The sequence below is a fragment of the Kogia breviceps genome, chromosome 2 (genome assembly GCF_026419965.1).
Source record: "Kogia breviceps isolate mKogBre1 chromosome 2, mKogBre1 haplotype 1, whole genome shotgun sequence".
Lineage (NCBI taxonomy): Eukaryota > Metazoa > Chordata > Mammalia > Artiodactyla > Physeteridae > Kogia > Kogia breviceps.
The window spans coordinates 59,284,709-59,312,500 of NC_081311.1; the positions used below are offsets into that span (position 1 = coordinate 59,284,709).

General features: G+C 38.5%; 1 protein-coding gene across 1 annotated transcript in view; it reads right to left on the bottom strand.

Annotated features, from left to right (window-relative positions):
- KAT6B (lysine acetyltransferase 6B) overlaps positions 1-27,792 on the bottom strand; it is a 179,427-nt gene that overhangs the window by 26,867 nt on the left and 124,768 nt on the right. Inside the window, 9 exon segments of the mRNA XM_059053107.2 lie at positions 9,893-9,986; positions 13,097-13,258; positions 16,467-16,608; positions 18,927-19,042; positions 20,597-20,718; positions 21,708-22,016; positions 22,019-22,052; positions 22,054-22,639; positions 25,491-25,623. Of these exon segments, the coding sequence (XP_058909090.1) occupies positions 9,893-9,986; positions 13,097-13,258; positions 16,467-16,608; positions 18,927-19,042; positions 20,597-20,718; positions 21,708-22,016; positions 22,019-22,052; positions 22,054-22,639; positions 25,491-25,623 (1,698 nt within the window).

Here is a 27,792-nt window from a genome sequence, read left to right on the forward strand (position 1 = left end):
GAGAAGCCTTCTTGACAGTTTCCAAGGACTAAAGTTGGAATTCTCCTTCCAAAATAAATGCATGAAGAAACAAATTATCTGATAGAAGTAAGGAAAAGCTAAGTGTCTCTTCGACCAACTGTGTGTAAATGTGAATTCCGTCACAGCTCTCATCTCTCTGCCCAAGGTTTATAGTAAATTAACGACAACCTCCTTTCTGATGCAACTTATATGATCCTAAGATAGAGGCTGCCCTTGAACAAAAATACTGGATCTCAAAAGAAGGCAGGGCATACCTGACATCATTTGGAAGTAAGCAAACCACACCTGATTAATTATGTTCTAATAATATAAATTCTTCTTCCTAAGAATCATGTGTGAGAAGAGAAAGTACATTAAGAAAGCTCTTCCAGAGGTAATTCATTTAACATTTATTCAATAAATAATAAGGACCTACTCAGTGCCAGGCTCTTCCAGGAGGTGAGATTACAGCTGAGGACAAAGACTCTACCTCCATCATGGGTAATAAACCATGAATATATAAGACATATGCAACTTTCTAAATGATTTTCCACTGACTCAGCCTAGAACATGTTTTTTATGGTCAGTGCCATTGAAAAAAGAGAAAACTATTAAATAAAAATTGCACAAGTAGGTAAATACTACATGTCAAATGTACAGCTCTTTCATTCAGTTTGCTTAACTCCTCACAGGGGGTCAGAGTGTTTCAGACATAGATCATGTAGCTAAGACAAACTGTCATGGTCTCTCAGAACACATCTTTGATGCTTGGCTTATGGGGCTCACAAATGGGGGAAAGTGAAATATTTACCCTGCAGCCTACCCAACAGAGAGTTTATGCCCCTAGGGAGTGCTGCATGACCTCTACCCCACCAGGGAGAAAACAGAATTCATATGCCTGCCAGGGTAAAAGGATAAGTGTGCTCAGGGTGAGGTGACTGGCACCAGAGCTATGAAGTTAGCACCATCTCTGGCTACCTGGACTGGTTCCTGGGTCACTTGTTGGAAAGTGTAGCCTGAAGTCAACCACAATGGAGCAGGGATGCCCAGAGACCCTCACTAGAGCATCGGGTGTCTCACGAGGGCCTGTCAGGCTAGGACCCAGCTACTGCGGGCTCGCCCTGATGTTGTACTCAACTTGCCCTCCGAGAGAAGCTAGTGACTCCTGTCTAGTCTTGGTTCTTTAGAATTTACTAACAGGTAAAATGTGGTACACTGGAACCCAACCAACCAAATTTCTAAATTAAAACTCCTACTTTCTATAGGAGATAGGCCAGTCAGGATCAAAAAGTCGTTCAAAAAAAGCAATTTTCAGGTAGGATGAAATTACTCTAAATCTTTACTTAATAATATTCTTAAGTTTTATTTAAATTGTGTTTTGAAAAAAAAGTTTATAAGTGGTAGCTCTTTTAAAGTAATCTACTGAAGGCTGTTAAAACCGGAAGTTGCTAGCTGATAACCTGAGATACTATGAAATGTATTCCTCTATTTAGATATATAACATTTAAGCTAGTAGCTAGCATCTAACATACAGGGGAAGAAGTTTTCTCTTTCAGAGAGTTAACATGATTAGCTTCTCAACATCACACCCTTCTAGGCAGAGATGCAGGATGTGACTTTCTTTCTAATTCTGCTTGATGGACCTAGAAGGGCAGAGAAGTAGGGAGAGCAGGAAAGCAGAAAGATGCTTTCTCATCTAAGTGGTGCTTCCTCAAGAAATCAACCAAGAGTTATAAGGAGGCTAAGGGAAAGACAAGCTTAGGTCTGGACTCTCTGAAGTACCTAACGAAGAGACCTCTGTCATTAGAACCAGACCGGCGAAAGAATGAGGGCGTGGAAAATTAACCCATTAACTGTCAGTGAGAGTGAAACTAGATATTAAATTGTACCCAGAAGCATCCTTCCATAAAAGTTTATTGTATTTCTTATTTTCCTTAAGTCCAGGTGTGTGTGTGTGTGTGTGTCTGGCCACGCACACACACCATTCTTGAGAAATCGGAACAAGTACAAGGACACTGCTAACCACATCTGTGATGTGGCCAAGTTCATAACTTGTAGGCACAAAACTGGGTCCTCTGCAGCCATCTTCTAGCAGCACACACTAATGGCAGACTCAGTTTGCAAATAGTATACATTCCCCATGAAAGCCAAAGTGAAACCTCTCAACATACAAGATCACAGAAAAGAACAGCAAAGGGGATTTTCTGAAATGAGTGCCTAACTCATTCCACCACTCCTAATTCCTCTAGAGTGAGTTCTGTGCCATTAAGTACAACCCTGACACATCGTACAGTATTTTAATATTGAATAAAGAAAGCCAAGAACTGAAGCTGCTTACAAACTTTTATGATTAGCCTACAAATAAACAGTCATTTTTAAAATGACTGAAGGTACAGCTAACTGACAATTTATGTAATTGACAAACTTGTCATCTGTATACCAGTCTCAAGAAAACTATAGATTTATGTTTGTAGACTCTTGGACCCAACTGTCATCTACCCTTTATAGCTCCCCTAAGAGTAAGTCAAGTCTGAAACAAAGAAGAAAAAGTTAATACAAGATTTAGAATTCATATAATTCAAGTTAGTATGTTTGATTATTTTAAATTAGCAGAGTATTGAATTTCATCAAATGCCTTTTCTCAGTTTGTACTAAACAACCCATCTGTTTATCACTTTTTGTTTTCTCTTTGATTTTATCCATCAGTGCTCCCCTCTCCTCTTTCCGCCAATGCTCCAGTCTCTCTAGCTTAAAAACAAAAACAACCTACAGCCCTTGACAGTCGAGCTTTTTGAATCTACTCCTTTAAATTCCACTTATACACAGTCCTCCAAAGTATACTTTTTACACCTTATCTTAACCTTCTTCTCTGGGGCGCTGAACAGTGGCTGGGGAGTGACCTTAGACAAGTTTCTTAGTGTCTCTGTGACCCGCAAAGAGAGATGATAACAGTAACCAACCTCCTAGGGTCTTTGCAAGGATTAAGCAAGTTAATGTGTGTGATTCGGGTGACAGTGCCTGACACATAGTAAGTGCTCTAGAAATGTCAGCTATGATTATGAGTACCATTGTTGTTGAAATACGGACCTCTTTTGGCTTCCCTGACACCATTTTCTCTTGATCCTCTTCCTACTTCTGGACCCTTTACAATTTTCTTTTTTTTTTTTGCGGTACGCGGGCCTCTCACTGTTGTGGCCTCTCCCGTTGCGGAGCACAGGCTCCGGACGTGCAGGCTCAGCGGCCATGGCTCACGGGCCCAGCTGCTCCGCGGCATGTGGGATCTTCCTGGACTGGGGCACGAACCCGTGGTCCCCTGCATCGGCAGGTGGATTCTCAACCACTGCGCCACCAGGGAAGCCCTCTTCTTCTTTTTTAATGTCTTTATTTTTTATTTTTGTTAATCCCTAAGTCTTTAATCTACTTGGAGTTTCTTTTGTTGTTATCCAAACATCTAACATGTTTCCTTACATGGCCACGCTTTTGAATATGCGGTTTCCCTCAGCCTGGAATGTTTTCACTTTAACTTCTCATGCCATGAGCTCTCAATATCTAGTGTAGAAATGTACTGCCCAGCAACTGATGGCTTGTCACACCCGGCAAGAGCTATGTCTTCTTCATTTTTGTTGCTGGTATATAGCAGAGTGTAGACTAAGGTGCCCCAATCAACAAATGTTAAATGAAGAGGTAAGAAATGAATCTTTTCATCCTTCTCCATTATCCAGTTTAGAATCTGATAAATGCATTTACACAAACACACAAGTAAGTGCTGATGCCAGCCTCTTTCACCATGACCTGGCACAATGTCCTGCAACATACTGCTGAATCAGCTGCTTTCCCTGGGTCTCTCCCAGGTCAGTCAAGGAGCATGGGTTTTGTATCCTGCTCCCCAGGCAGGGTTTTGTCTCTGCAGACTTGAGTAAAAGCTCATTATCTGCTGGGCAATGGCCCAGCAAAGCAGAGTCCTAAAAAACTGAAAGTATATATAACAGACTCTCACCGCTCTCTAAGAACGTATCAGTCAAAATCTGCCCAAGCTACTTACTATAGCACTTTTAAAATTGTGACATATTGGAAACAACTTATATGTCTATACCTAGGAGACTAGGTGAATAAAGTACATACATGCACACATTGGAGAACTATGCAGTTGTAGAAGAAAATAAGATCTCTATGAAGTAGCATGGAGTGATTTCCAGGATATATTCTTAAGTGGAAAAAAGCAAAACATAAAAGACTATCTAGGGCTTCCCTGGTGGCACAGTGGATAAGAATCCGCCTGCCAATGCAGGGGACACGGGTTCGAGCCCTGGTCTGGGAAGATCCCACATGCCACGGAGCAACTAAGCCTGTGCGCCACAACTACTGAGCCTGCGCTCTAGAGCCCGCGAGCCACAACTACTGAGCCCATGTGCCACAACTACTGAAGCCTGCGTGCCTAGAGCCTGTGCTCTGCAACAAGAGAAGCCACCGCAATGAGAAGCCCACGCACCGCAACAAAGAGTAGCCCCTGCTCGCCACAACTAGAGAAAGCCCGCGCACAGCAACGAAGACCCAACGCAGCCAAAAATAAATAAAAGACTATCTATAGTATGCTACCTTTTGTGTAAGAAAGGAGGAGAAATTAGAAGACACACATCTATTTTCTCATTTGTACCAAAAGAAACACAGGAAGGATAAACTAGATACTAATAAGACTGGCGACCTGCAGGAAAGGGTCAGGAATGGGACTGGGGGAGGGAGTGGAGGAGGGGAGTGACACTTGTCTGAGTATACCTTTTAAAATAGTTTCAACTTTGAAAATCATGTTAATGTTTTATAGTCTTAAAAAAAACCACAAGGATAGAGAAAAACTAAAGTGGATAACAAACAGAAACAAATAAGCCTGACTGTATTTCAAATGAATAATATAACCTCCCTGAAGGGGGAAAAATTAAAAGGAACTAACCTAACTAACATTTGGAAACAGTACTTTAAAAATACACTCAGGGTAAAGTCAAAAAGAGCTACATACAAAAAACTGACCTCTGGTTAGGAGGTTTGTTTTACACAGTGGTATGAGCTAGCAATTCTAAAACTATTTAATGTGTATTTTAGGACTGAGCACATAAATAAATATATTGTGGGTAATGGAAGTCAGGTTTCTCACTATCGGAGAAGAGAGTTACAAACACAGAAATGTGGAAGGACAGACTAAAACCTTGCAGTGGTGTTGATCAGGAATGCAGAGGAAGTGGCCGAAGGATCAGACATGTCAGAAGGACACAGGAGCCAGCTTGAAGAAGTTCCCACTGAATAAATCTGGGGCAATTTGAACATCAAAATATATAATGGCAGCAACAGGTTATAATCCAAAGAATAAAATAAAAATCCATGAGTAGTCCATAATTATATACATTAAAGACTAATGAAATAAATGAAGTAATTATTTAACTAAAAAATTAATAAAGGAAGCTCTTCCCTACAGCAAATGTCAACAAATAAGTAGAATATACAATGGGATTTTAAAAATCACCATTTGGTAGTTACCAAAGTAATAACTATTTTAGCTAAGAATAATAAATAAATGCTAAAAGTAGTAGGTGAAAATTGGATGTGAAACAGGATATTTTACACAATCCCAAAGTATCTTCTTACCAGATATTTACTGATTACAAAGGGAAAATTGTTATTTTACAATGAAGAAACCTGAAAGGTACCACCTTAAACCAGTGATGGGACAAATAAATGATCATGTAATCCTGATAAGAGGCACTGAGGAGGACCCAGCAGCACTTCTGTGGTATTCCTGCCAAAAAAAATCGAGAACTTGAATATGACCATGGGAAAACATCAGACAAGTCCAAATTGAGGGACATTGTATAAAATAAATGGCCTGTACACTTCAAAAATGTCAAGGTAACAACAAAACAAAACAAAAAATGACTAAGGTATTATTCCAGATTACTCAAGAGACATAACTCAACATGAGATCTTAGACTGGGGAAAAAACATTTTTCCCCCCCCTGGAAAAGGACATTAGTTGAAAACTGTCAAAATTTGAAATTTGAACAAGGTAGAGAGATTAGATAATAGTGCTGAATCAACATTAACTTCTTGGTTTTGATAATTTGTGGTTACATGTGAGAGCATCTTTGTTTTTAGAAAAACACTTTTAAATAGTAAGGGTAAAGGTGCTACAGGCCTGCAATTTACTCTCAAATGATTCCGAAAAAGAAATACATCTCAATATGATAGAGGGGGATGGGAAGGGAGTGGGAGGGAAATAAAAGCAAAAAGCAGATGTGATTAAATGTCAATACCTGGGGAACTGGGGTAGAGAGTATATGGGAATTCTTGGTGCCATTTTTATAACTTTTCTGTAAATCTGAAATTATTTCAAAATTAAAGGAAAAATAGTAAGCTGGATACGGCATTGCTGGGCAGCTCTGGCAGCAGGGGCAGGGCATGGCATGGCCTGGCAGGGAACACGCAGCTGCCCCAGGATCCAGCAACACCTTGGGAGGAAAAGCAGCTACTTGCCTTGTCCTGGGCGGCTCAGAAGCAGGAATCACAAAAGTTTCATGGGGCGGGGGCTTCTCTGAAGTTTTGAGATGCCTGGTGGGGATGGAGAATGTGGTGTGTGTGTGTGTGTGTGTGTGTGTGTGTGTGTGTGTGTTTAGAAAGAGATGGAGAGGACTTTAAGAGATGGAGTATCAGCTTCAACCCATGACAAGTCAGTCCTTCCTCTAGCCACCTAAGTTTTGGGCAGAGTTACAAAATCCCTGAGTTGGTTTATGAGCAGATTGGGAGTCGGTGCCCTTTAGTGACTCTGGCAAAGCTCTGCAGATGACCTCCTGGGAAGCCCTGCTCAGACACATCCCAGACAAGCTGTCTTAGGAAGAGACAGACAACAACATTATTCAAGGACAACATTTGGTCCTGGGATGACCATTCTACCACTTGACTGTCCTGGAGAACAGTGTTCAAAGCTTTGGATTCACAGTTCTTTATATACACACAACACACCATTTTTCGCTCATGTCTGTCATCCAGTGTGCCAATGGGTAGCTGGGCAGAGCACAGCTTTCCTTCTGTCGGTATCTTGTTTTGGCTTCCTGAACCAGCAGCGATTATAGACAAAATAAAGATTTCCTGCCTTACAACTTGCTTTGAATTACTGAAAATACCTCCCCGACCAAAAGACCCTCAGGCTCATGTACAAACAGAAATAAAATAAATCTAACCATTAAAAGATTCCTTTAAAAAACAGAGCAGATTTTAGAAAACCTGTAACCCCAGTTATCTGTTTTTCCCTGAGTTCTGAAATGTAAGGTTGACAAGGATTATGCGAGGTCATGGGGTTTATCTCCTACTTCTGCAGGAGATTGGAGCTAATCATCATAGAAAGATATTTATCTACTATTATTTTAAGTAACTCCAAAGAAGGAGATGCTATCAATTTTTTCAGCAGCCTACTCTATCTTCTTTAAAACCTGTGTAGCCAAGGAATTACTTTTCCGCTTTAAACTGAATTTCTGTTGGGTTTACACCAGTCCCCATTTCCTTTGAGTGCTATAAAATTCGTCCCCTGGTCTTCTTTTCTCTGAGGAAATAGCACCAATTCTCTTTCAACTTTATTCATATCATTCATCATACTCCTTAACCCTCTCCAGTGCAGGGTGATACCAAGGGTATATGAAAGAGAAAATCTAAAATGACACCTGCAGCACTGCATTGCCTGGATACACCCTAATGGATGGCATTTATCATGATGGCCCTGAGCCATCCAGATAGGTTCCACTGTGTTCCCTAGTTCATGTTTTAAAAAAACAGAGTACGCAAAAAACAAAACAAAACAAAACAGAGTAGACTCTAATACAGTTTTCACTACAATGGTTAACATAAAGATTTAGCATTTGAAGGGAATGTCTTTGTTCCTGGGTTGTTATTTTATGCATAAGGCCTCAGTACCAGATCACACTGTACAAGTAAGAGGCTACTGTATTTAGAGACTTGCATTTTTACCTGGTAAGTACCAGTCCCTTTTAAATTTTAGGTGGAAAATTATCGTGGGGAGTGACCATATCACTTGGGAGATTCAACACAACTTAACAAAAATACATCTAATGCAGATTATTGAGTGCACTGTCCACCTGAATACAAAAAAGGTATCTAAGGAGTTTACAGTGAGTTGGAAGTATGACACTTAGATCAAATAATTACTACAAAAGAATGAATTGAGTCTAAGTGCTATACTGCAGAGATATGGAGCAAAGAAGAGAACGGGGTGAAACTCCAGGAGATGGGATCATAAAGAAGAGGCTCCTGAGCTGGCTCTTTAACAATGGGTAGGATTTTGAACAGACAGAGGCTGGAGAAGGAAGAAGTGGTCATTTCAGGAAGGGACTGCACAAAGAATGGAAGTATGGGAACCTGCTCAGAATATTTGAGCAAATGGAGATTAATATATGAAATAATACATGAAAAAGCCTAAAACATAGGCTGGAACTAGCTGTTGGAAGATCTTGAATATTGAGCTAAGAAGTTTGCCTTACTCTGTAAGCATGCAGATACTATCCAAAGTTTAAGGCTCGAATGGCTGCTATGCATACCAGAAATTATAGTAATTAGGAACAACTTGTGAACAGTGGCCCCAAAAAACTCCAAAACAACACAATTGGATTTGCCCTTAGAACTCATCACAACTAGGACTGTAAAGTAAAAATGGTAAACTTCTGGTAAGATGGCCCTCCATGGGATAACTGGATCAAGAAAGAAAAGTAAGACTAGGGTAATGAATTAAATGACTAGAAATGTCATCTGAAAACATAAAAATAATCAATAAAGATACTTCAAAAAAGAATATCCTTCAATGTCAATAAATTATACAAATCCGTCCAAAGCTGCTATACGGTTATATTTTACACCCAAACTTTAAGATTTCAACATCTAATAATATAGATTTAGACTCAACATGTTACTTCATGGTTTTCCTTGGGGACATTTACATTTTGCTTTTGCATCTGATGTACGTTATGAAGATTACATGATCTGCTATATTTTCCTTCTTTCAGTTTAAAATCTGGTAATGAAGAAGCACACAGTTCCTAGCAACAGATTTTTACAAGTGATTATTATCATGGGATACCCTGCCTTCGTGTTATCTGGATACTTTGAATCCATTCTCCAAATGCAGCCTTAATACTACATTAACACATCCAGTATAATATAAACAGGGAGGAAAAAACTACCGATTTTTAAAAAACATTATCCTATGCATACTTTAAAAGAGTATTCCGATTTTCACTGAGGAGACTCAGAAGACACAAATGTGTATAAAAAATATTTCTTGTGTATAAAAAATATTTCTTGGGCAACCTCTAGATATGAACACTGTAATAACTTCTGTAATAGAAAGGGGAAATTAAGAAAACAAGATATTTATTTCTACCAGACAGCCTAGAAGGATAGGCTACCTGAAGAATTGATTTTCTGAAGATAAAGATCCCTTTCCTGCTCTGTACTGCACAAGATTATAGGCAAAATTTTAGAAAGCTGAAAATCCTTTTAAATAACACTTCCTTTGGCTTTAATCACAAATAATTGCCTCTTTTGGTGCTAATGAGCATGAGCCCCGCAGAATGGAATGTAATTCTGCCGGTTCATTCAGGGTAATGGCTTTGTGAGCTGGTGACACTGCCGAGAGATGAGTCTCAATTTCCTAGAGTACAACAGTGGGCAGCAGTACATTTTTCACTTGAGGAAGATTTTCTAACCTATGTAAATATAAGTAGAAAACCTGTTATCTATTGATAAAAACAACAAAATAGGTTAAATAAAGTTTTATGTGCTACTCTCCTTTAACAGCCATCGGCTCCCTGGATCATGAAAGTAAATAAAGTACTTCACTTACTGAAATCAATGAGAAACCGTCCAAATCCTTGCCTTTGGTGCTGGGGCATGATCATAATGCAGGAGACGTTATACTTCTGCTGGCAAAGCTTCTCCTGAGGGAAGGAGAGACAGATCAAGTATGTCAGAGCGCTGCTGAAGTGGGCAATTCCCTGCACCTGCCATCGTCCTGGTACCACGGTCCACTAAGGTGAGCCAATGTGTTAGGTCAGGATCAAGCAGAATAATCCTACCGTCTTAATCAATCAAACTATGAGCGAACAACAAACTACCCACTCCAGGCGTGCCTCTCAATTACATCTTTATTCTTCAATGTCAGTACCATGAAATATGAATAAAGAATCCAAGGAAATGTGAGTCAAATGAAACAGAACACAGACAGTATGGAAGAAATGTTTTCCATGCTCAAACAACCTGGGAGATGGGGAGGAAAAAAAAAAACCAAAACCATCCAGAGAGTCACCCAGCAGGGTCAGTTAGGAATACTTTGCGAAAGGCCCCAGTGAAACTAAAATACTGTATGTGTGGGTAGACTTACACAAATACATTTCTCCTATGAGTAAACAGTCAAAGTAAAAAGCTGGAGAAATAATTAATCTGCATTTCAAAGTAGGACAACAAGACAAAAAAGACAACAGCAACAAGAAATCCCCAAGCCTCCCGACCAAAGTGGAGGCCAAGATATTACCAACAGCCTGAAACCAGGAGGAAGACTGGAAAGAATATGGTGGGAAATGGTTCTTATAATAAGTTCAGGAAAAATTTGCAATTTTCATGGGATATGGCATCAGAGCAGCAATATTTTCTTCAGGGTACACAGAAGCCGCCAAAACCTACACAGAGGAGATCTGGAAAAGGCTTTTGAGGCTGTGAATGCTCTGGCCAAATATAAACCACAAATTAGATTGACCACAAATGGTACTAACCACACCAAAGAATTACTTAGGAACACCCAGATCTTTAATGAACCTATTTGAAAGATCACAGGAAATGGGTTGTAGAAAAACCCTACAGGGCAGAATTAAAGATTCCTTTGTGAAAAAGATGTGATCCCGACTTTTGCACATTTGTAGCTGTCTGTGGAGTCTCCAAGAAATGAGGAGGAAGAAATGATGTGTGTCAATTTTCCTAAGAAACTGGATTGTCCATCACTGGCTGTGCACATCTGTGGCAAAGATTCAAATAATTAGTCTACTTTGCAAAGTCAGACAAATGGGTCACAAATCTAAAAAGAGATGCACTCTGGGTTTAAGGATTCATCCTCGATGCCAGTCTTTTCTTTGTCCCAAACTATTCTTACCTGTATAAGATTTCTGGAAATCCCACCCAAGAGTTGTCCTTCCCCCCACAGCCCCTGGCCCCTGCCCTTTAACACATTACTACAGCTAAACTCTAATCTATGGATAAAATAACTCCTCCTTCTTTCCTTCCTGTTTTAGTCATCTATTATGTGCTTGGAAAGTCACATGCATGTAATGGTTTACACTGAACTTTTCTAGGTCATCTTGGCCATTCTCTGGCTATAACATCTAGAATTTGGTTTAAGTATAACCCCAAAGGGCCATAGTCCTTCACACTCCAATTGACATGTCAGAATATGGTTTAATTTGCATCTAGTCTTTTAACATGGCTGTGTTTTAGATTAATTTTTGTTTTACTGCACTGCCAAAGAATATAATAGTATTCCGGGTATAGTAAGAAATGATAGTAGTTGCTGCCATACTATAAAAGAAACTGTGACAAAATGTAAAAACTTTAGCTTGTTCTAAGTAAAATGTTGGGCTCCCTGGGAGGAAGAGAGGCAGAGATTCGAACTCCAAGAGTTACCAAGAACTGAGACCCAGAGGCCAACTTGAGACGAGGCAGGACAAGGGAAGCAGGCACCACTGAGCATCTGTTTTTAAACTCAGATACATTTAAAGAAACACCATTTTTGCACAGGAAGGACAGTTATGACGACTATTCTTTTCAATTCTTTGGAGAAAAAGATGTTTACACATCTATACAGAATGTAAAATGTTTTATAAGTTATATAAATAGATTTCCTAGTTATTGTTTCACCTTGTGTTAATTCTCTATCACCTTTTGAATCCATAACCTATAAAGTTAACTTTCTTATTTTTCGTTTTAGAGCTTTACCAAATATGTGGATTAAGACGTTGAGGCTGTTTTCCACGAGTGCTGTCACTTATTCCTATTTTTGTTTATGGTCTCTGGATTGATTCTTAAATTTAGAAAAACTTCCGTATGCAAAGGACCTTCATATATATTCTATCTTTTGATCTTCCATGAAAATGACACTTCCATTAGGCATTCCATTTACATTATGTAACAGGAGAGTCAGTGAAATTCACTTATCACCTAACATGCACGCATACATCATTAAAAAAATAAGATACAGGGTTTGGATCATTTTACCTTCTGCCTGGAAGTCTTATAATTACCATCCTGGCATACTAAACTATTTCCTAAGTACCTAAGAAAAGTTAAGGTCATTACCTGGTAAATATCTCCAAACTCAGATTTCCTTTATTGCATATGAGTTATTGTTTCTCAGAAGCCTTTGAACAGAAGAATGTGAGAGAATTGCTCTGAACCAGTGAAAAAGACAAACTACATCCACTCACTATGTCAAGGCCTCCCCTATGTTAACAGCTGGAGATAACTTAGGCTTTCTAAAGCTGAGGCTGCTTTAGATCTTAAAACAATAGCACAGAATAAGAGACAAAAGAGTAAAACCAGCCATTATATTAGCTTAACTGTCCAAATGCCAACGTTCTAACTCACTGTGATACTGATGACCACAGAGGGAATGCAACGAGGAGAAATGAGAATTATCTTTTAAATGCTACGTGACATTGAAACCTTCATGTTGACACCACTTAGGGGGAAAAGGGAAATAAGCTTAACATTTAGAAAATGAAAGATGCTAGGTGGTCTGCAAGGCAGCAGTTATAACGTTATGTGAATGCTGACTGTTGAGACAGCAAACAGTGCTGAGGTCCTTTACACACTTCCTAGGCATGATGCTTATTGTTTTTTGTTGTTGTTGTTGTTTTTAATGAGCTCTGAACAAGAATCTGAGCTTTTCAGAAACGTGTCACTTATTCAAATTAGAGTCATAAAAAAGCCCTGTTTGAAGAATTGGGCTCTACCAAAAACATTTTGAAAAAGAAAATGAAGGTCATACTGGCTCTTGTTTTACCTTAGAGAAGTATCCAACAAGATGACAGCCCTTTTCATCATTTTTTGTAAGGACATAAAAAAGGAATGGCTCGACATCATAATACAACGTTTTGTGGTCCAGGAAGAGCTTGGCTAACAAGCAAAGGTTTTGGCAATAAATTTTGCTCATATTCCCATCAACCTAGCAAAGAGAAACAGACAACATTATTTAACATAAAAATACCACTCAACATAAAATTGTTTCTTTTATACAGTATTTTGGAAAGTATATAATTTTATTTCCAAATCCCAAACTGAGCGATTAAAACACTCCATTAACCAAGTATAAAGTTTACCAGAAAATAGCTGTCATTTGGCAAATCAGAATTCCACCTTTTCTCTTAAATTGGCATAAATTTTAGGTAGCTTAAATTTCTCTTTACACTACCTGAAGAAAGGCCACACTGCTAACAAAGAAGTAATTTTTATTTGCAATTTATTACGAGTAAAAAATGATTAGGCACGTCCTCTCTGAACCAAGTAAATTGGAATTAAAGAAATGTAAAACGATCAAAACACTGCTCGAGGAAGTTAAACTTTATGTTGATTTCAAAAGGGCTTCACATAAAAATAAAATAAATAAACTGTATTATCCTGATTCCTTAGAAGTGTGGATTAACAAAAGAGGCTTCCATTTTGGTTTTATTCTAAGCATCATTTTAAATATAATTGGAAAAGATAAAATTTCTGTGTTGGTAATACTTACAGAGTAAATGAGATGAATTTCAACCTACAATAAGTACCATAATTACAGTCTACTTCTCTTCAAAATAAAAGAATCAAGCTGTGATACTGACGGTTACAGACAGGAGGCTAGGCACAAATGTCAATTTCTTTGATCAAATGTAGTTACTTGTTGAAAACAGAAAGCACAGCAGATTGGAGAAGAATTTCCCTAGCACTTTTCTTAGGGGAAATGGATGTTTGCTAACCAGAGCTCTTTAACAATGAACTTGACCATTCTCAAGTCTCCTGTGGACCATACAGGTTCTCATATTGCAAATTATTTTTAGACTTCATATAACTATTTCCCTTGGATGAGACCTAGGTCCCACACATGGCAACATAATCAAATATGGGCAAGGGGCACAGAGGATACAATTCTCTCTTTAATTAAAGGACGTTTTTATGTATTGGGGAGGATGGTCCTTTTGGAAATGGTAGCATATTACAAAAAGACGAAGATGAATGTATCCCTAAACCAGAAAAACAGAGAGATGACAATGCTGAAGCAAAATTCTTGTCAGTTGTGAAAGGTCTAAAATGGCATGCTTTCAAGAGGGATAAAGAAAAGATAGGAAAGTAGTAATCCGTGATTATTATTCACTTATTTTAAGAGTTACTTAGGACACTGCTAAGAGAAAATTTCCTACATGCTGTACTCTTAGTATTAACTCAGATTCTATAATAGGGACCTTGGCACTTATCCAATCCAATTCCTTCAATAATTTTTATGCATAAATTTTACAGATCTGCTTCTGATTTTTCCCCTTTCATCTCTGTATGGTCCCAACGCACCTACCCTGAAATAGACCATTCTTATCAGGCTAACAAGTCTGAGTCTCTCTTACCCCTGAGAAGACTCTCTCTGGATTTACAAGAGTTTTACCCCCTCAGGCAGAGTTATGCTCATTTATTTAACAATTACTTAAAGCCAACAATGTGTTTCGCCCTTTGAGAAACAATGAGACAATGATTTTCATTTTCTTTTGGTTAGAAGTAAGCTTCCAAGGCATCAAGGAAGGCGCCAAAAGTTAAGTGGAACTTGTGACATTCATTAAGGTTCAACTGAGAGCAGCTCTGTTGTCTCCACCTGTTGAGGCTGGCCAGGTAGCATCCCTATACTAACAACAGGAGGACAGCGACTTGCATTCGGCTTTCTCGTTAGCCCAGTTGTCCTCACTGGGGGTGACTTTTGTCCCCCAAGGAACATTGGCTATGTCTGGAGATGTTTTTCGTTGTTCTGACTGGAGGAGTTGTGGTGCTACTGGCATCTAGTGGGCAGAGACCAGGGATGCTGCTGAACGTCCTACAATGCACGGGATGCCCCCTACACCAAAGAATCATCCAGCCTGAAATGTGAACAGTCCCCTGGTTGAGAAACCCTGTGCCTCCCGTTTAGAAAGAACTAACATATTATCAAATCTTCCTAGCAACAATACCCTTCTTCCTTCAAGCTTGCCAAAAGAGCCTGATATAACCAGGAAGAGGAGCTTTAAAAAATTATACGATACAGTTGGAATTACATGCGTTCTCTGATGAGTCTTGGGAAAAAAGTAATGGGCCGAAGACTGTCTGAGAGAGGAAGCCTGGTCCATGAGAGAAACCTATGTATGACCCTCCCCTACGTTAAATTTAATGCAAGACATTACAGACAAGAATTAAAGAGAAATGTGGGGCAGAATAATAAATTTCCAATCTGAACAACTCAGAAAAAGAGAATCCTAAAGTAAAATTGTACTTCAGAGAAAGAAGATATCATATCTGCTGTGCAAAGAAGGCTTGTTCTGAGCATCTAGGAATGAAAGCAATGTACCAAGATGGGTAACAGAGAAGAAAATAAGGCAGGGTAATGGAAGTGGCTCAACCAGAGTGAGAGAATTAAAAAGGCCTGTGACTAGGCAATAACAGGAAAAAAAGGCATGGCCTCCTCAAGGTACAACTGACTCAACTGAGCTGGATCCCTGAAACTGGCAATAGAGCATGATGAAACAATGAAATGATATAGCAGCAAAGACCTTCTGCTACTAAATCCATTCTGAAAACACAAAATGTCTTCAAGAACACACAATGACAGACACATGGCCACAAGGGGTTCCTGTGAACAGCAGAGTTCTCCAGGGGTGGCCACCTACCCAGATGGGGGTCAGGGGAGTCCCAACATCTGCTGGGGTCTCACCAAAAGGATTATCTACCCTGCCAAGAAATGGATGGAAACACAGGTGGTTGTGTATTGAGGAGATATGTACAGCTGCTCAATTCCCTGGAAGAGTGAGCACCTGCCAGGCTTTGGCTGGAGCTGCTGAACAAAGCTAATTTCTCCTGCCAAAGAAAGTAGAATTTACAAAGAGCTGAAGAGACCATAAATTCACTGGCGAATATATCTGGTGCACACAGGGATTTGGGAGAAGACAAAAAAGTTAATGTGATGGGGTAGGTATTCATCATCAATCTCAACGGTTGCTTAATATGGTTAGACATTCCAAAACATGGAGATATTTGAAAAAGCAGTCTGAATTTCAGTGCCAAAGCTGAATATACTTTGTACCTTCTACGAACAAATCAGTACATAGTCAACAATTAGAAACACTAGGTTTCAAATGCTGAGTTTTTTATTTACACATGCTTACCTCAAATACTGAAAGGTCTTTCCTTCGGTAAATTTCATTTGCTGGAGGATGAAACCATCCACATTTCCTTGAGTGTCTTAACAAAATATTTTTACTTTTCATATATTTAAGACAGAATTCACACAGGTAAAGCTTTGGTAATCTGTTGAAATTTTAAAATCAAAGAATATAATCAGATTTACTATACTCATGGGGAAAAATATTGTTCTATTTTCTCTAAGCCATAAAAAGGCTGTATAATAGTATTTGAAAGAAGTAGTTTCAAAAAAAGAAAAAGAAAAAAGAAAGCCAGTAGTAAAGAGAGTGTACAAACCTTTTATTATTTTTCAATCTAATAATATTTGTTGCCTTTACTTTGTGAACAAATAATTCGTTTCCTTAGAAATGTCCTATAGAAAGAAAGGTTTTCAGACTTGGAACTATGACTCTACAAATAATGGCGTCCTGTCATCCATGCATATTTTTTAAATTTCAGACTTAATGTCATAATTTCAACAGTACATGTAATCAGTGGTGTAACTATAACAATCTTTTACTCAGAGAGAAGTGAATTCATTATTTTTAAAATGATCTGTGTACTTATAAGGCAGAGAAGTCCCAGAATTTAGTTGTTTCCATTTCTTATGGATAAGGAAAAACTTTAAAGTTATCATCAGTTGTACATGGTCTAAAGGAGTAAATATAGTCAAGTCAAAAGACCGTATTTGTTCCTACCAATTCCACCGACTCTGAATAACATTAGACAAACAGCTTTCTCTCCTCTGCTGACTTTTTCTCCACCTTAAAAATTATACCATTTTTAACTTGTGCCCTATCATGCTTAAGTGGATATTGCTAATATTTACAAAAGAATGTTTAAAAGCACTTTCAACGTCTTTGGGGTATAAAAATGGGGAGAAGTGTTCTGGGAAGAATTAAATACAGACTCATCACAGTAATTTCAAATCTTGGATTCATATGCAAAATTATTCAAAGCTCTCAGAACACATGACTTATGAGATTACCCATACAAGTAAAAGCTCATAGGTGTTTTTCAAAAGTTGTTACGGAACATACAGCTAAGTGATATGAACTGGGAAGAGAAACCAAGACTCCTGACTCTTAGTTTGTCACTTAACTTCTAGAACACCCTCCCCGTTTTCTCTGATTGGGCAGACACCCACGAGAAAGAGAAAAGGACGATATCTATTCTAGAAGAAAAGCAAATTTGTGATACCAGAAACTTTGCAGGCTAAAGCATTTGAGAAGATACTAATAAACTGTGCCCTGACATACCTGAAGGAAGAAATCTGTTCACAAGATACCCATTTTTAGATACATTAGTTCAAGACAATTTCACAGCTAATCTTAGTTCAAGACAAAAGAAAATTCTAGTACCATTATTTTCACTTCATTTTTAACAAGTTAGTCACAAATGGCTCTGAAAGTCAAGATTTGGGGAAGGGTCTCAAGGCTACCCACGCCAACCTACTTTCTCCCATTTTTCTTTCTTTTGCTATAATTTCTCTAAAAAAACTTGACAATAAAATGTCAGAAATCAAAGATAAAACTAACAGGCCTAATTAGGAAAATGAAAAAGCCAACTGAGAAGAAACTACCAAATGTTTTACAATGGCTAATTTTTTTTCTTTTCTTTCTTTTTTTTTTTTGCGGTACATGGGCCTCTCACTGTTGTGGTCTCTCCCGTTGCGGAGCACAGGCTCTGGACACGCAGGCTCAGCGGCCACGGCTCAAGGGCCCAGCCGCTCCGCGGCATGTGGGATCTTCCCGGACCGGGGCACGAGCCTGTGTCCCATGCATCGGCAGGTGGACTCTGAACCACTGTGCCACCAGGGAAGCCCTAATTTTTTTTTTCTTGATTTGGTTTCTTACACAAACAATACTTCCCCAATTAACCAAAGAGAGAAAAAAAACGATCTAAAAGTTAAAAGGCAAAATTTACAACACCTGTGTAACTAAGGAGTATAAGGCATTTATATACAACAGTGAATACCATAAGAAGGTACTGGCAAAAGTAATAGTTTTGGAAGCACTTAGACTTGACTATCAGGATGTCCCTGGTGGCACACTGGTTAAGAATCCGCCTGCCAACGCAGGGGATGTGGGTTCAATCCCTGGTCCGGGAAGATCCCACATGCCTCAGAGTGACTAAGCCTGAGAGCCACAACTACTGAGCCTACGTGCCTCAACTACTGAAGCCCACGTGCCTAGAGGCCATGCTCCGCAACAAGAGAAACCACCGCAATGAGGAGCCCGTGCACCGCAACGAAAAGTAGCCCCCGCTCACTGCCACTACAGAAAGCCCACACGCAGAAACAAAGAACCACTGTGGCCAAAAGAAAAAAAAAGAATTGACGATTAAAATTTATGTCCTAAAAATCACCTAATTCCAGCTTTAGAATGTTCCTTCCTCACATATGAGACATTAAGGTTGTATACCTGCCAGGCTTATTCCATTACCTTGCATATTCCTGTGGGTAAGGCGAGGAGTACCAGGTTTGGATTTCATATTTCCCAAATTCTATTACAGAAGGGTACCGGCCACAGTCTTCTACTCCACTTTCACACTCTATTTTCTGTCAGACAGAAAGAAATCAAAATATGAGGATTTCTTCACTTACATTTTGGTTCTTTCACCAGTGGATATGAAAATCTATCAAGACCAGAACACTAATTGTAATTGTGAATTTCCATGTTGTTGAAAAAAAATATTATAGGCCCTTGTGAAATAATAATCAACTTTGTATAAGATTCATGTATAAATACCCTAAGAAACAGTATTACCAAGATAGGAAATGAATACCTGTTAATGCATACAAATGTCTATTGAACTAAATTTAATGATCTGCTACAATGTATTAAAACTGAGGAAATTATAAGATGTGGCTGTTACACACTGTTACAGTCCCCTGTTCCTCCACCAAGTAATATTTAACCCGACTGTAGATAAATAATCAATTGCAAAGTTTGCAGTTTGATTCCCATCTCCTTTTACTCTCATGCAGGAGGTTAAGAACTCCGCTGGCCTGATTCACTGTGGCATTCCCTGGGTCTAGCCCAGTGCCTGACACAGACAAGAAATGTTCGTGAATGAAAACGCCAGTGTTACCAGGTTGGAAAGAAAGGGCCTTAGATTTAGCAGTAACTTTCAGGTGATTGCCTGCTGTTCATCCCGTCTATATACAAATGCCAGATACGGTCCCCTCAAATGGTCATATTTAAGGACTTCAAATCTCAGTGATGGTGGGGCGGGGCGGGGCAGCTGGTGGGGGGGATTTAACATTTTATCTTAGCCAAAGGAAACAATACAAAGAATGCAGAATGAGGAATGGAAATATCCAATGGTCCCACAAGTATAAATAAGCACAAGTATTTAGCCCAAGTGGTTGCTACAAAAAATAAAGCTTTAGAGCCTATAGATAGCCCCCTACTCCCCCCAAAAGAAAGTGAGGTGGGAGTGGGAATCTAGACATGAATATGGTGCTCTGGAAACAGAATGTGGTCTACTGACAGAAGAATTCACAATCCATAATAAATTTGTCTTTGAGAAGTCCAACAGCCTTTCCTTTCAATGTTTTGCTGACAATAAGCTATGTAGAGTTAATATTTTAAGGGGAATCATTTAAAGAAATTACTGGACAATGAAAATAAAAGTGATTACAACTGATCATGCAACAAGATATTGCCTTCACCAATGCCCAACAGTTAAAATCAGGAGACATTTTTCATATGGCTGGCCACCTGTGCTGGAAGAAACACAGGTCAATTTAAACGTGATGTGAACTTTTTGTGAACTATTTAAAAGGGCTATTTTCTTAATTTGAGCAAAAATAATCAGAAATCTATTCCTTCACCCATAGAAGCGTTTTTCAAAATCTGCCTCAATAACTGCTACTCTGGCCTATTCTGTGAGACCAGCTGAGCCATTACCAACTTTTAAGAGTGGAGATAACTCTATATAAAGTCATTACTTTCGAATGTAGAGTCAACAAAAATGATGGTAACAGTTAAAGAACCACAAAGGATTTTGAGGGGGAGTCTTTATAAAATCAAGGCAGTTAATTTCACAGTACTCATATATAAAGGTCACGTATTATCCTCATTACTAGAATGCAGTATCCTGGCCTTACCTCCCAAGACAGTTCCTGGGCCTGCTTAAAAACATCCAAATCCTCTTCAGTAACGGTATCCTTGTTTCCAATCACATTTATATCTGTACTTTCTTGTTTGATGCTTATTTTGATTTCTGTATCTGTCATTTAAAACCAGCAGAAAGTGTATTCACTGACTTGCATCATGAATAACCACCATATAATTACCAAAATGGCACCAAATTACCAAAGTGGGCAAATATGGATTTTTTTAAGCTTTATTAGCTTTTATATCTAAGCACTGCTCACAGATCCAGCAGTACCTTTTCCCTGCTGTACCCAAATTGTTACTTGAATTATCGCTGTTGTCATCTTTTTATAGCTTCAACAAATAAATGACGGAAAGAGCAAGCAATACAAAGCAAAATCATAGTTTTCAACCAAGATCAGAAGGCATATCAATGTCTAGGTATAGAAGTCCCATGATCACGTTTGCGATAATAAAATCTACCACTTTGTCCAAATGACACATTTTTGGCTTTTGTTTTATAAAGGATAGCAAATGTAACGGGCCAATTTGTTAAATGAAATCATGAAATCAGTTTTCTCCCTGAAGTGAGTACACACACAGACACACTCACATCCAAAAGCACACTTCACAGAGTCACAGATCAGGCTTTGTTGAGAAGGAAGCAGGATGAACTTTGTCATGAGAAAGCAATGGACAGAGGGAGACGAGGAGCTGATGTCCCCGCTGCCGGAAGCACGGACAGCACATGGCCACGCAGCACTGTGGCTGAAGAGGTAGCACGGGGAGGAACATGGCAGAGGCATTAACAGTGGCTACTCATGCGGGACTACAAAGCCATAAGCAATGCTACGGACGCATCTGGGGGGGCCTAGTGTCACTACAAATGGAAATAAGTCATAAAAAGTGGGAGAGTATTAGTTGGAAAAACAACATTTTGGAGGTTTAGTCAGCATTAGAAAAAGGTCAAAGTTTCACTGCTTCTGTATGAAAGTGAAGTGAGAACAAGAGAAATAGCTAAGACCTATGTGACAAATAGGAATTGACTGATTCTTTTTTTGGGGGGGTTGGGGAGAAAGGGACGGGACGCAGGTTTGGTTGGAGCTTTGACCTTTTGCTTACCATCATCCTGATCAGGTTTAATCCTTCCGTCTGTCAAGCTCCCCTTCCCTGGTGAGGGGGTCCCCATCTGAGGGGTCACTTTATATTTTAACCTGCCTAGCATCCTGTGCTTTTTAAGGAAAGTTGTTCGCTTGAAGTGAGCAATTGCTTTAAAAATACGTCCTCTAGCCATCCCCCAGCTAGAGGAGGAGGGGTGAGAAATAAATCTACTTCTAATATCTCTTTTTCCAAAGAAATGGGCTTTTGATTTTGCCGTGGAAGGGAATTCGATTTTACGACGCATACGTTTAGGTGGTGCATAACTTGGGTGTCCCTTTTGGCGAGACTGTCCCTGAGTGGTATAGATATGAGAGAGCCCATCAAAGAGTGCCTTCAGCTGGCTGTTATTAGTGAGACTGCTAAAGGAGGGCACACTGGACTGGCTGGAAGAACTCTGGGGAGAGGTAGAAGAAACAGAAGTGCTGGACTTTTGTGAACTGGGGCTCTGACCAGAGATGGGGGTTGCGGGTAGGAGTGAAGAAGGTGGAGGTTTTAGCTTTTGTGTGGTACCTGGAGCCAACACATGAGAAGTGCATGACTGTTTCTGAGAGACCTTTTTCCTTGGACGATAGTGCTTTGAAAAGTCTATTATTTCACCTCGTGATCTGCGACCATCAGGTGATGGTGTAAAAAACTTAGTAAGGCCATCAATGAGCCCTTTGGTTTTCTTGTTAACTTTAAGTGTAGAGGCAGAAATGTAGGTGGAGGTGGTGGTGATTTTGGTGGTGGCACCAGGCCGAGTGGGGTCTGTAACAGCCAATCTGCTGCTTGAGTCCTTCCCAGATGCAGCATGACCAGATGAAGGTGTGGTACAGACTTTAGTCTTTTGACCCCTACCAGGTGACCCCCTTCCTGTGAATGCATTCATGGATCCTTCATCACTGGTTACAGACCTAGGCAAAAATTTAGAGAATAGTATCAGCATTTAATAATAGAATTATAAAGGTATCTAACACAAGTTTATAGCAACTAGATGCATTCAATGTGCTTAAACTTAAGAAACTCAATTGCAACCCTAAGCGCTGCTTGTGTGTGTGTGCCTCCACCTAGGTGTTTCTCTGTTGAAACAGGTTGCAGCCCCTACACTGGCATGTCATGATTCTCTCAGGGCCCATCCAACAGGTACTGGAAGAATCATGTGGAACCAAGGGCAATATGGATAAGAAAATTTTTGAAGAGACTAAAAGATCGCCCAATGCTTTCACTATAATTAAATTAAAATGTGACCCCTTGTGTCATCACAAGTAAATATGATTTCCTGAAACGTTTTTTTAAAGTATTAAAGGAAATAAGTCATAAGTATTATCTAGAAGCAAAAGAAGAAGCTTATCTAATCTCTAGTTAGAAGTAATTTTAACTCAAATGGAAAATTTATATAAATAGAATTTGGTTACATCTATAAATTAGTAGTTTTTTTTTTTTTTTTTAAAGACAACATTAAAAGATACCCTCTTCCACTTAGCACTTTATGCTTAGGATGGTAAGATAACCAATAATACTCTCTAAGTAGAGGAGACAATTAATTACAGCATAAAATACTGCTGAAAAAAGGACAACAATAGCAAAAAACTGAAGAAATGATTAAAGAAAAGCTACAGCGGGTCAGACATGACATGGAAAGTCTGGTGAAGAAGCAGCACATTTACCATGGTCATTATCAGACACTTGGCATCAGAATCTTTATACACTGGTTCTGACTGCTATTTCAGTTCATTTGATGCTGGTTCTGCCCATACAGCTGTGTGGTCAATGGAGACCGGAGGTCACTCCCCTAGCACAGCTGCTTACAGGAACGGCAGCTGCCTGCCCTCACCTCAGGCTAGGGCTTGGAAAACTACCCATTTTGCGGCCGAATTTTATTCAACAGAAACATTTGCATGTGAATTATGGCAGTGCTGGGGCCCAAGAATGGAGCTTAAAAATTATCAACTGAGCTGAAGGCTAGTAATGATGAAATGGAAGCCTGAAAATGATATGATCTTGAATTATAAAAATATCTTAAATAATTACAAATAGAAAAGCATAGCTTAGTGGTCATCCTGTACACAGAGATTTAATGAACAATTTCAGCAGTCAGCTAAAGGGGAGGCTGGTGCAGATCAACAAAGTGAGCTACTAGGCTCATCCGAAGCAGCTCAACCGCCAGGAGCTTCACCCAATGCCACCGAGTCAGCCAAATCAGGTTAGAGCTAGAGATCGCTAGTGTCACAGTGAGAGTTACCAATAAACTACTCATCCAGGCTAAAATGTTTCACATCAGAATGCTACATTTGGACTGTATCTGGAATCAATTGCCCAGAAAGGATAATACGCTTATAAAGCATGTAAAAAGGAAAACTCCCTAGACTGTCTTAAAAATTCCTAAGCTCAAAGGACAATTTTGGACAAACAAAAAGTTAGGATTGGTGCCAGATGCAATTTTCAGCTGTGTCCTTTGTTTAGAAAGTTTATATTCTAATTTGGTTTTTTTTAATTGGGCCCTGAGGATACAGTCCCATTTCGGGAAAAATGCTTATACCATACGAATGCAAAAACATATAATTTCTACTTCAAATGATGCTAATATGAAATATTTAATTCATGAATAGGTTTCATGTTTGCCTCTAGAAATTAACACAAATTCCATATTAAGATGTCCACCAGTTAGAAGGTTTTCATAACGTTTCACAGAACACTCTAAAAAGGAGCATGCATTTTTCTATTTCTCCTTTGGGAGATAAAGGTACGGGAGAATACTGTTTTTCTGAGAGCAGGTAATAAAGTGAATTGCTTCAGATAAAATTAGGTGGGGGAAGAGTAAGCAAGTGAATTAGACACCTGGTGTTTCTTCACTGTGTGTGCAGAGCTCTATTCATTTCTACATCACAGTGACCCTTTCACTAAGCCTAAAGAGAAGGGCATCGGTCTTATTGATAGAGCTGCTTCAGATATGCAAGTCTACTGATTTCATTTCTAAACATCTTACCTAATGCTGATAGTCAGTCAGTTCTATACGCTATATAGGTTAAAAAAAAATACATCCATTTCTCCTCTTATCTTTTCTCTACTTCTCCAAGTAACTCCTGCTAAATGTTCTACTTGGCTTTAAAGGCATCTATGTGGCAACAGGGTAGAGGAAATGGGGCTATCATAGTAGAACTGCAGGCTACTGCAAATATATTATTTTGTCTGTATGTTTGCACACATGTGCACATACCAAATGGTCTTGTCTAACTCTTTGGAGGCAAATTAGGACAGTCATTTGCAGGATTCTTAGAAGCTCCTATTTCAGAAAAGGGATCTTAAAAAGTTGTAATACTAAATTAGCACCAGAAAAGAGAAGTATTTTTCTAAAACGTTATCTGGGGCAACAAAAGAGAGACACAAGCGATGTGAACAAATCCCTCTCTTGTTTTAAAAATCCCCAGAAAAAATATTCATATAAGTAAGCTCTTCTAATGTTCATCCAATAATAAAGTAGACAGAATAACTGTTTCCAATTCTTACATTCTGCTTCTATCCTGCTGCTTGAAAAATGTCACTTAGCATCACAGATACTGCCAACAGAAGACCCCAAAATGCCAACTGTAATTTAAAATGTTATTTTCAAAAAAATTTCCACAGCTTATGCAAAAGGAGAAATAATCCTCATCCCTTGAGTTTGTAAAAATGATACTAAAAAGATAATGGAATCTAAGGGGGTTACAATCAACTATATCTTAAAGCACAACATAAAAGATTTCTTTTGATAAGATCTCAACCTACAACAATCGTTGCTTTAATTTATTTTTCGGTCGTCCAATGGGTTTTGCATATCGTCGTTTTATTTGTGCAGCTTTCTCATGAAGTAGTTTTCTTCCCTTTTTCTTTGGTCTGCAGACTTGGCAAATCCACATCCCTGAATTAATATATATATGAGAAAAATATTTTAATGTTTGATTTTAGGAGAGAGATTAAATATAAACTGCAGCTGTAATAAGCTGCCCAAGGATGCCTGTATGCAGAACTTGACCCTAGAAGATGGATCAATCCCTTCTGTCATTCTCCTCAGGAAGCTGTCATTAAAGGTCAAATTTCCCCAGGGTCAAGGTGCTGAGAGCAGAGGGCTGACCCATCTCAGAACTCTTCCAATAAGGCTTTTCCTAACATGTCACCAAGCTTCCCTTGACCATGAAAACCCAATCTTGTCAGATATTATATATCTTTTTATTTGAGGGAGACATTTTCAAGTCAATTGTTTTTTTGAAACTTCTGGGGAAAAAATATTTGTTTTATTGTCTTTTTTTGAAAATTTTCTAACTAAATTATAAGATATAGTTTTTTAAATTAAAACTTAAAATGTTTAAATACTATGGAGCTACAATACTTAAAACTATGCACCTGGCATATGGAAGCAGGTCAATGGATAAGAATTGAAAGGCCAGAACAACTGAAAAGTTTAGCATAACATGAAGGTTGTATTTCAAATCAGTGGGGAAAGGATGAAACAATTCAATAAAGGGTGATAGAACATATAGCTGTCTATCTGGAAGGAAAATAATTATTTCCTATCTTTTATAAACACAAATTCTAGGCAGATGAATATTATATGGCAAAATTAAATGTTACAAGCACCAGGAAAACTATGTGGATATTAATATAATCTAAGCATGACTGACATGTAAGACTGAAGCCATAAAGAAAAAGATTCATGGATTTGACTACATAAAAATATAAAGAGCTTCTGCAAATCAGTAAGAAAAAAGTGAAAACCCCAATGGAAAAATGATTAATGAATAAAAACAGGTGCTTTACAAGATGATATACAAACAGCCAATAATCAAACACAAAAATAGTTCAATTTCACTATTTAAAGAAAAAAATCTTCTGACATCTTTTTTCTGTTACCTAACTGGTAAAAATTTAAAATAATAACACTGTATTACATTGAATCTAAGATACCACTGACTATAAGATGCATCTGATTTCAAAGATGTTAAAATGTTTTTTTAAAAAAGTGTGTCTTAGATTCAATGAAATATAGTAATAGTGAGTGTTGGTCATTTATACAGGGAAACAGGTATTCTCATACACTGGTGGTTGGTCTGATAACTGATACAACCTTTCATGTACACAGTCTTTGTTTGATCCAGCAATTCCTCCTGAGGAATTTATCTTAAGGCAATAATAGTGGATGGAAAAAATTGGAAACATTTGTAATATCCACAATAGGGGATTGGTTAAATAAGTTATTCTTTTCTTTACATGGGGTTGCAAAATCAATTATGTTCAGGAACCACCCAGGTATAATATATGTGACTGAAGCAAGCTGGAATGTAAGGCAACAGGTAGCAGTGAGACTGAGGCAGAATGGGGGCACTGACAATTCAAATTCAAAATTTTAAAAATACTGCACCAGCTCTTCTGTAACACAGTTAAGAGAAGTCTTTAAAAAATATATAGAGAGATATAGATAGATAGATAGATAGATAGATAGATAGATAGATAGATAGATAACCAACAAAACATTTCTTTGGCCCACAGTCACCAGGTTTGTAACCCCTGCTCTATGTACTATGGAGTTCTACACACTTATTAAAAAGTATGTTTAGGAGAACATTGAATGATGTGGGAATGTGAGAAGCTATTGTTAAGAGGGAAAAACCATAAACATGTACAGAATGTTCCATTTCTTTTTAAAGGGGTGGGTGGGGGCAGGGAAGGAATTTCTAACTTACTTTTCTTTTTATTCTTTTTTGTCAATCTGTATTTTCTAAATCTTTCACAATGAAAATGTATAAATTTTGTAATAAGAATGCAAAGTTATTTTTAATGTTTAATATATTATCATATGAGAAAAAGAAGGCTGAGCTTGGCTAACTACCTGACAAATAGAAAAGAAAATCCATATTCTATGTGGATATATCCATGTAAGATAGTTCAGATCCTCATGTTCAAAATGATCAACTAATGGCCAAGAAAATGGTGATGGCTCCTGTCATAGGACTTTTCTGGAGTCATCATTATCACCATCATCGAAAATAGGTAATTTCTTACCTCTGAACACTGAACTGAATAACATAGAGAG